General features: G+C 36.5%; 1 protein-coding gene across 1 annotated transcript in view; it reads right to left on the bottom strand.

Moving 5' to 3' along the window:
* Nucleotides 1-2,699: 2,699 nt before the first annotated feature.
* Nucleotides 2,700-10,393, bottom strand: part of LOC308041962 (prolyl endopeptidase FAP-like) — a gene marked incomplete at its 5' end in the record, with an annotated part of 36,200 nt that continues 28,506 nt past the window's right edge. Inside the window, 5 exons of the mRNA XM_080346957.1 lie at nucleotides 2,700-3,032; nucleotides 4,365-4,438; nucleotides 4,697-4,769; nucleotides 5,615-5,679; nucleotides 8,670-8,769. Coding sequence (XP_080203083.1) covers nucleotides 2,931-3,032; nucleotides 4,365-4,438; nucleotides 4,697-4,769; nucleotides 5,615-5,679; nucleotides 8,670-8,769 — 414 coding nt within the window. The 3' untranslated portion in view covers nucleotides 2,700-2,930. The remainder of the gene's footprint in view (nucleotides 3,033-4,364; nucleotides 4,439-4,696; nucleotides 4,770-5,614; nucleotides 5,680-8,669; nucleotides 8,770-10,393) is intronic.

Here is a 10,393-nt window from a genome sequence, read left to right as displayed (position 1 = left end):
GAATATCTGTGGTGATGCTTATAATATGGATTGTGACTCTAGACAGCAATGCAGAATGGAAAAAAGTTCTCTTTCTAGAGAAGAAAAGGCTTAGGAAGATCTCATCACAGGATATAAATATTGGAAGGGATGGTGCAAAGAAGATGGAGCCAGGCACTTTGCAGTGGTGGCCAGTGACAGATCAAGAGGCAACAGGCACAAACTGAAACACTGAAGTTTCTGTCCAAAAATAAGGAAACACTTTTGTACTATTAGGTTGACCAAGCACTGGCAGAGGCGGCCCAGAGAGGTTGTGGAGTCTCCATCCTTTTGGACATTCAAAACTCATCTGGACATAGTCCTGGGCTACCGGCTGTAGATGGTCCTGCTTGAACAGGGAGGTGGGACATGGCATCCAATGTTCCCTTCCAACCACAGCCGTTCTGTGATTCTATGATACTGTGACAGTGTGATGGTAGGTTTGAAGCGCTCTGCACCATTTCTAATGAATGACTGCAACATTACCTGTTATTAGCACAGGCCAGCTATTTGATGTTTTGTATGTTTTTAAAAGGCTTTTTTTGACATTCACAGCATCCTAGGACATTTTCCGCCAGGTCACCAAAATACATGATTGCTCAGTCCTAAAGTTTTCAGGTTAGACATTATTCCAGGAACTCAATGTAAATGTCACACTCTGCTAAAGACATATTCCTATTCTCTGGCAAGAATACTAAGGCAAATAAATTATCAACATGAAAAACAATGAAGCAAAACTGAGAGCAGCATAATGCACTTATTTTTTCAGGTTTTATCCCCACAGCTGCTTCCTACAAGCCAAGGTATATGGTGGACAGTTTGGAAGATGTGCCCTTTGATTGCCTTAGAAAACAAACATAAAGGCAGATTAATAATGAAACGGCTAATGCATCCCTTGGGAAAGAGGTACCTTCTGTTATTTTACTTGATACATTTTCCTGAAATTTCCCTTATTCCAAATACTTCCAGAAGCTTCTGACTACAGACCTGTGGGCAGGGTGTGAAGAACACATTGCATCACTTTATTACTTATAGTATCCACAAAGGGCCAATTTAGCTGGCCAAATTTCCAGAGCTTCAAGGATTTTCAAAAGTCTAAATAAAAGTAAAGGTGCAGAAATTTAAAGATAACTTAAAATATTGATATTTATATGAGATTGATACCATGCTTTTTAAAAAAAATTGCTCTAGGCTCAGGTATCTAAAGGTACCTATCCTAGCATCTGGTATAAGACCTTGATTTTCTCTCTTTCACCACAATTTTGCAATTTTGCAATGGTTTCTGTGGTGTTGTATCAATATAAGAAATGGAGAGTTAAATCCCAGTAATGTCAACTGAATTGTATTCCTTATTTGTAAAATAACCACATTACTGAGACTACTGTTGTGTGCAGCAAATGCACATAGGACGATATAATAAAAATCTAATTAGCCCCACTTCGTGTTATATTTGCTTAATGTTAACTTTCTTAGAGCTATAATTTTTTCCTTTAACCATTATAGCAGTTGAATTTTAATTACATTAGCAACAAAAAGCTCATTAACGTCACATAATTGGCAGCGTTTCCAAAAAAACCTGAACTAATTGAGTATTTTCTGAAGAGTTCCCATCAAAGTATAATTTAACCATTACAAACAGCTTGGCAACTACATTTACATAAAGATGTGCCTGAGGAATGTTCTCATGTGTGGAAAATCAGATTTGATATTGCCATTAACAAAATGAAGGAAGCTGTTACATAGCAAATCACTTCCACATTTTAATGATTTTGGCTAAACCCCATGTTTTTGTCAAGAGGGTCAAGTGAAACCGTTCACTTTTCCACAAAGAAGCAGCAACTGATCTGAGAGTTTGGAAGCAGTTTGCTTTGCAGTAAGGCCATTCCACAGTCTTTTCCAGGTTATTTTGTATTGTAACCAGCTAATAGCAGGGATGGGATACTGTGTTAGATAGACCACAGTTCTTATGCAGTAGGCTAGCAGAATTTTTTAAACACATGACCAAGGTATAATTTAGTCCACAATGGATCTCTCGCCAATTATCTTGTTCATATTCTTCTATTATGACAGGACTGGTTTAATTTCTACTCGAATACAAGTATTCCAATCATGACTGGCCTCTTGCGTTTTTAAAAGACTCTCTAAAATAGTTTCACTGGAAACAAAACAAAGAAAGCCTGCACAATCCTTTGATCCTTTTCCTCCAGTCTGGGATGAATGACATTGAGATTAGTTTGAATGCTGAGGTAATGATTGGAGATTAAAAACATGCTAATATGGCTCATGTATTCTGAATACAAGGACAAAAACCACTGAGATAAAATAGCTATCATCAATGTCCTGCTTTCAAATTTAAACACTGACAGTTTTGCAGAATCAAGGTTTCAGAAAAGAGTTGAATAAAATTTGAGAACAGCATTCAATATTCTGGATAATTACACAGACTTCAGCTTTAAATATTGTATGTTTCCAACCCTGCTTGGATTCCTTCCAAGAAATTGGAAATAAATTTTGAGAAACCAGTTCTTGTTAGGATGCTAATTAGGTACTTGCACTGCTGTCTTTGTCCTTTCCCATTTTGCAGTTGTAGTTAACAAATGCAAGCATATTCATTTGGCAGTGTGCCTTTGCAATGGACCACCTATCTTTGGATTGCAGAATCTAAGTTTAAGCAAGATGGCAATAAATGCACATGGCATTTTACATTCTGATTTTATTTTTTCTATGAAACAAGTCTTAAACGTGCCAAAATATCTATTAGCATAGCATTTGCTAATATACAATATCAAAAGTGGATGTAAACATCATGTTTAAATCTTCAAAGCTGCTGTTATCAATTCACCTGAAAACTGTATAACCTTACGTTCTCCCAGAGATACATCAGATGCCTTAGCATGCTCTGAATAGCCTACTTATTCTGACAAAGAAAAACATTGTTTGAGGAAGTGGGTCATATGTGTGTAGAGATGTTTGCTGGAAAGGCCTGGAATTCCATGGTTCTGGTCAGTATACCACTGAAAAGGAAAAAAAAAACCAAAATAAACATAAACATATTCAATTCTGCAACAGTTAAATAACACAAAAATTTATTTTATTACCATATAGAAGAAAGTGGATGCCTCAAGAAGACAGAAGGACTCGCTAATATATATATGTATTTTCTTAATCAGTTTCCACTATATTCATATTCTTGCTGAAAAAAGTTTCTAAATGTTCTGTAATCTAGGAGTAAGCATTACTGACTCAGTACTGACAAGTCAGTTGTATCAAGTCAGGCAAAAGAGCTTTGAGATGCCCTAAGGGATGAAATGCCCTGGACCTGCTACATGGCCTTGGCAATAGGGGTCATAGTCTTGTGGGCTCTAAGAAACAAACTTTCAGCTAAATGTTGTGGAATTCTGTTCAAAACATCCTTCATTACAGCAGAGCCATGAACATTATGAATGGTGTACTCCAAATAATATATACATATGAATTATGCTCTTAGAAATAAATAGCTGAACTAGAATTACTATAACTCGATAAAGTATTCTGGAAACTTGAGAAATAACCCGTGTTTGCTAAATATCAGTGAAGGAGGCAGAAAATGCAGAATACACAAAAGGGTCTACAAACCCCAAGTACTGGGGGATTCCTGTGTGGTTGCTTTTTGGGGATTTTATGGCACTCAGAAACTAGACTCAGGCAGAAGGCCACTATGTTTGATAGCAGGCAAACACTTTAGTCATTAGCCCCAAGAAAAAAGTTTCAAAAGCAGAGCTTAGCACGTAATTCCAAATTACTTTTCCCCTGCTCATTCCTCATTTATACCTTCTAACCTCTTGCCTATGTGTTTCTTTTTTTGCCTGCACCTGCTACTCCAAGCAAGTTTTGCGGCTATTTTTTTTTTTTCTTCTTATACCGGATATATACTACTTGGATATCTTATATCCTTTTATCATTTTTGCTTGTTTCACCTCATGCCTGGGGCAGGCATGTCCAGTTCAAGATAGAATCCATCAGAACAAGAGATGGCTTTGGCTCCAGAAGCCAGCGCCTCCATCTTCCTCTCTTTTCCTAGCTACCAGGAACTTTCATAAGGTGGCTCATTTTAAAAGTCTCTAAATTATTCTTGACAAGAGAGAAGTCCTGCTAGAGTCCAAAAGGCAAGAAGGGGAAAAAAAAAAAGCAGGCAAATCCTTTGAGGAAGAAGTTCTTTATGAAAAGTAACAAATGCATTAGCAATTGCAAGATTTTGAACCATGTTCAGTTGAACTAGGTTCTTAAAAAACATTGGCAAAGGTCAGATAAGCTTCTTGATAAAGCCATAAACCACTGTTAAAAATGAAAATTAGTCTGTTATTTACCATTGCCTGGAAATCCACCTGTGCATTAACCAGAGCTTTTGCGATTTGTGCTGAGTTCTGAAAATGCACATTATCTGAAAAAGGAAAACAAAAGATTGGCTGTTGAAACATGGAAATACCACAAAGCATAAAGTTACAGTGCATTAAGATGTGTCCACTAATTATCAAGTGATACAGTTGACATTACTAATGAGTAAGCATCTTAATATGTTATATGGAAATCTACAAAAGATCTAAGTACTGACCCAAATCAAAAGCATAAAAAGATGCTTAATGTTTTTCAAACAAAGTGATACTGGCTCTGTATTTGTACTGCCATTTGCAAACCTCACCATCTGCTGTTCCATGGATGAGAAGATACTCCACGTTTTGGAAATTCTTTGCTCTTGCCATCACAGTTGAATTCTGTTGAGAGGAAAAATGAACAGTTCAGCAGCTTAAATTTAAACCACTCAGTCATAGAGCTGAAAGGCTTTCATTAGCTAGTAGAACAACAATCAAACAGTTGGAAACGCATAATAATGACAGCAGTGACTTCATATCAATCTGAGATTGTAACAGAAGCCATATATATTTAGTGCCTTTTCTAATGGCCAGTGCACGAAAAGTACAGCGCTTGCCATGTGTCATTCCCTGAGCACTATAATTCCTGACTATGGTATTGAGCATTTCTGTTCTTCGAGCCATGATAGAGAGTAGATAATGAGACCATGATCCAAAATCTTTAATAGGAGTCTTTGCGCTAACTTCTTTGGCTGTTAATTCAGGCCTCTCTATATCCAGAGCTTGTCTGTGTGCTGCTAGGGGAAGCTACAGGCTTCCTATCAATGTAAAAAAAGAAGAAAGGCAACCTGTTCCAGGTAGGGGAAGCTGATCTGACCGTTTAGTATGCTTATGAAGTTATTATCAGAGAGCTAAATTTGCACGAAGCAGTTTGCATACCACAGCTAACAGCATCAACATTTTAACCTCTCTCATGTGAGTTCTTTCATAGGCTGCTGGTTTGAACTGACAGAACTGTCTGACTTGTCCAAGTGAGAAAATAAAGATCCTTCAATTTACCATATTTAGGATTGATAAATACAAAACGACAAGTAACTATGGAGATATGAATTTTACAGTAGTAGCTTAGCTGCTACAGGACTTCCACTTTGAGATCTGGTGGGTCATTTTATTTCTTCACAGTTCTACTTGTCCATGGAAGTGTGATTCAGGTTTAAGGCAGATCAATACAGAAAGAGAATTCTCACCTTGTAGTGCTCAAGATTATCAGACTCTACAGGAAGACCCATAAATCGTTCAGTGTAGATAGATGCTGCGATATTAAAGAAGAAAAAAGCTATAAAGAATGTACAGATATTTTTGTGCCTCCAGTTACATGTAGCAAATTAAATTTTGTTTATTTTAACTATATATATCTGTTCTGCTCTGTTTCCTTATAATGCACCAAATGTAAACATATTTTTAAAAAATAAACTGTTAAGGTTAATGAATAAATGTCTTCCAAATGGTCCTTATAGAAATAGTGGTTTGATATTAATCTGTGGAACCAACAGAAGTTTTTGTAGATAAAGGTAATTAACTGATACTGCTTTATGCGATTGGGTTGAACTCCAGAAATGAGCTGAATGAGCCAGTGAGCCAATAAAGGTCCATGGTGGAAAGATGACACAGACTATTTTTGACAGTGTAAAAAGAGAAACTGAGCAGAATTCTAACCTGAGATGTGTATGTGTATATACAGCTAATATGGATATATATGTTGCCCCTTTCCTATTGAATGAATATATGCACCAATTAGGGGGAACAGACTTGCACTTGAAAAAGTGATGCAATTGCTATTCAGGTGTCTGTTGAATTCCTTTTTCTAACTACAGCAAAGAATGTTAACAGATTTGACAAAACAAATATGAATAACTGAACAGTATCTATCACCAAGAAATCAGTAGGAACAGCCATCTTTGAGCTGCCTGAGTATTTGTGGAAAACTGACGCAGCAGCTGTCGCTACTAGACCATTACTTTATGAACTTGCCTTGAAAGAGTAACTGACACATATTGAGCAGTCAAGCTGCAGTATTACAATAATTCTATTTGTTTAACAGAGTCAAAGCTTTCTGACAAAGAAGAGCTGGCATCTTTCCCTTCCATAAGAGAAGTGATGGCCATTGTACTCACTAAGGAACTGGGATTCTCTACCTTGTTGTTCAGTTTGGTACACTGTATTAGAATTATTTTGTTTAAAAATAGAAATGAGAATCCTCCCAGGAAAGGAAAATTACTCAATATACTTATGTTCCTATGGTTTACTATGTATTCTTTACACATATTACAACTGAGCACTAAAGATCTGTACTGTGTCTCAGATCAGTGAGGTAAGGTTCCTGAAGATAATTTGTAATAAACTAAGTATTGAAAATATCTAGTAGCCTGCCTTTTATCAAAATCCTTCACCATTCAACGAAAACAGAAAATGTGCAATATCTGTTGTCAACACAGTGTCAAACAACCATATTGGGCTTAAGTTTTCAATAAAATAGACTCTTTCTGAATGGCTGGCATTTCTACAGCATTCTGAGCCAAATTCTCCACTCTTTTCTACCAGTATAACTACAACACGTCCACAGAGGTCAGGAGAATTGTATTATAATGACTAAGTGGAAGATTTGGCTTGTCAATTACTGAGGAAGAAAAAGGAGATAAATTGCAAATTTTACTAAGACAGTCACAGATCTAATGATTTTAACTATACATTGTCCCTGAATGCAGCTTTCCTTGCCATCTTAGAACTGTTCGGCTGTTATTTACTCTGACACAAAAAGGTGAGTGGGAGGATTTCAGAGTAAAGATTATAGCCCAGACTCTAATCTGTGCATCTAAAAAAGGGTGGGACAAAATTTAGAAGCTCTAGGGGCCAGTACATCCTATGACACACTGGTACTACTTAGAGACTCAAATAGGTAGCATCCTGTAGTTTGGCCTCTAACACAATGCTCTCTAATGTTAACATGATCCGTTTGCCAAACCTGATGACTCATGACTTCCTTCTGTTTCCTTCCTTCCTTCCTTCCTTAGTGGAGGTACATTTGCCTGTTTGGATTTTACAATGTGTTTTTAGCAAGACCCTTTAACTCCCTCCTGAAAATTCATCTAAAGGAAAGATTGCAACAGTGTGGGTCTAATCTACTTTAATTTAAAAACTTCATTCAATTTTTAATGCTTGGGCAATTGTTTATATCTCTTTTTTATTGAAGGACTTCTGGAAAAATACTTCTTTATGCCTGCATTCTGGAAATAATTTTGCAATCATGAGTGAAAATGTCCTAAAAAAATCTTGATGCTAGTGAAAATATGAAGACTATGCTTCCTGTGTCATACAAATGTTTTCCCCTTCGTTTGCAAAACATCATAAATACAAGGAATGTCTGTGCTAGCAGTCAGGGAAGGAATCTTTTCCATTTAACCAAAAATTTTTCTCATAACCAAGACTTCTTAGCAAAGACCATATGCTAAGTAAATGTGTTCAAAGTGCTATGTTTTGCTCATTGAAAACATGCATACTATGATTCTTTTTTACACTAAGGTTTGTCTACACCATGCCAAAAGCTTAACAGGTCTGCAAGTAAGTATGAGTATGTGCCTGCTTTATTCACACAGTAAGGCCCTGGGAATATACTCCTGGAGTTGTTTCCTCTTAACAGTTTGGAGCTTCAGTCAATGAATATAAAAATATGTCTAGTAACACAATAACACAGGAGGTGTGGCTGAGAAACATCTAAAGGGAAGAATATTTAATTTAAGAAAAAATTATGTCAGGCACAGCTAATCCCTCTCTTTTCCACTGCTTTTGGGAAACAACTTTGCAATCATCAGAGATAATGATTTCTGACAGAGATCATCTGCAGTATCTAAAGTTGAAGTGCACTATGTTTCCACTACTGGCAGAAAAATAATTCCAATTGTTTCTGAATTTAGTGGGACTGTTTTAACAGGATTTTTAGGGAGATCACTCCTGGGTATAGCCGATTATCAAGAGGGCTTTACACATTTACTGTTACAGATATGCACATGGCATTATCCAGGTGTATCTTCTTTGGTGTTACAAAGTGTGTTCCAAACTGCCAGTTACAGTCAGTCATTTTCAGTAAGGAAAACTTTAAACTCAAGGTCTTAAGAGTTTTATTGTCTAGGTAACTGCAATGTCTCCAAGTTTCATATTGCCAGTCTCCTGCAATGCTTTAATTTAGAAAGTCATTAAATGCTACATCTTGCTTTCCAAGTCAGTATTTATGGCAAGTTTCCATACCATAATACTCCCAGCTGGAAACAGGCGCCACAGCCATTCCACATTTAAATACTCCACTGCCAGATCCAAGTGCCAAAGAAGTCACGTAACCACCATAGGACTAGGGAGAAATCACAGACAGTTTAAAATTATTGGTGAAGTATTGCTTTTTTTTCTGAATCAAACTCATATACATTAATTCCAAAGTAAGTATTTTACTTTGAATGCATGAAGGACAAATCAGCAAAAGCTTTTTATTTTTTATTTTTAATTTATTTATTTCAAATGGATCTGATGTGATTTCTTGTGAGAAAGATTAGACAATTTTATTGAATCACTTATTTTTTGCTGCTTCTTCAATGCTTATCCCTGGTACTGCTCTTATTACCACTTGGAATCATAGTAAAATTTAAGTTGGTAGGATACTTCAAGGTAATCTAGTGCAACCTCAATCCCAAAGACAGGTAACTTCAGATTTAAATGAGGCTGATCAGAGTCACATCCACATTACACAGCCTGTCTACTCAATCTGTTTCAACTCTGATCAATGGCTCTGTAATTTTGTTTTCTTAAAACCCAAACAAAACTTCCCTTGTGGCAACTTGTGTTCATTGCCTCTCATCCTTTTAGTGTACACCTCCAAGAAGAGTTATAGGCTTTTCTCTTCCTTAACAAACTACTTGGGTTTTGCTAATGATCAGCATATTGAACTAACACCATCATCACTACTCAGTTACTTGAGAACTTGAGGTTGGAGCAATTCCTCCCTACTGCCTGCCACTGCAATTTTGTGGCCTGATTCCTCAAACTGGGGCCCAGCATGGAAGAATAAGTTCATAGCTAGAAGTTAGGTAAAGTAGTAAGCAAGACTGGATATCAGACTAGATCTGTGCAACTGTACAGGGCTAGTTGCCAAGATGGGTAAATACTGTAAATAAAAAGCTTTTGGTTTGGCTGTCTATACGATGTGGAACTCGGGTTGGAAAATACTTGTATAATGTCTTTGGGAAAGAATAATTTGATTGGCTATTTGATCTTTTGGAAAATCAGTCCACAAGGCTAAAAAGTAAAGGATTAGTATCAGGCAGATAAATCTATGCATTGTAACAGTCACAGATATAGGAGTTCAAAACCTGAATTGCTTTAGTGGTTATTCAAGAGCTTTTGCCATCCAGAAGAGTTTGGTGAGTCTGAAAGTATGATGAGCTGCATAGTTCACGCATACCTGCCAAGCTGCTGGTTATAAATAAGAACACACCTTTCAAAGTTTATAGACAAGGAATTGGTATAATAAATATAAAAAAATGAAAATAAAAGACTGATAGGTTTGGCAATAGGGTCATTATTTGAATATTACATCTGTTACTGGGATATAATGCTTTAGATGTGTGAAAACTCTTAATTCATTCTGGAAACACTATGGTGAAATAAAATATGATGTGATTAAAAAAGAAAATATTTTCCTGTGGCCTGAACTTAATATCACTTTAGAATTACTCATTTGTAAGTGTCTCTGTTACTTAATTTCTCTTTATGGTACCCCATTTTATCCTGGCGTTCTAGCAGTGTCTGACCTAATTAATTTAAATATTAGTTGGTAGAAGCTTCATAGAAAGCTTTTAGCAACTCTGCTCATGTGCTATCTAAGATCAGGCAACTTCTAGTGTTACAGTTGAATTGAATCTTACAAGATCCATCCTCTACAATGTAAGAGGCAAGCCTCTTACAATGACACTGGGCCAATG

This window comes from Nesoenas mayeri, assembly GCF_963082525.1.
Source record: "Nesoenas mayeri genome assembly, chromosome: 6".
Classification (NCBI taxonomy): domain Eukaryota; kingdom Metazoa; phylum Chordata; class Aves; order Columbiformes; family Columbidae; genus Nesoenas; species Nesoenas mayeri.
Note: the sequence above shows the minus strand (reverse complement) of the source record. Positions and strands in the feature narration are given on the sequence as shown.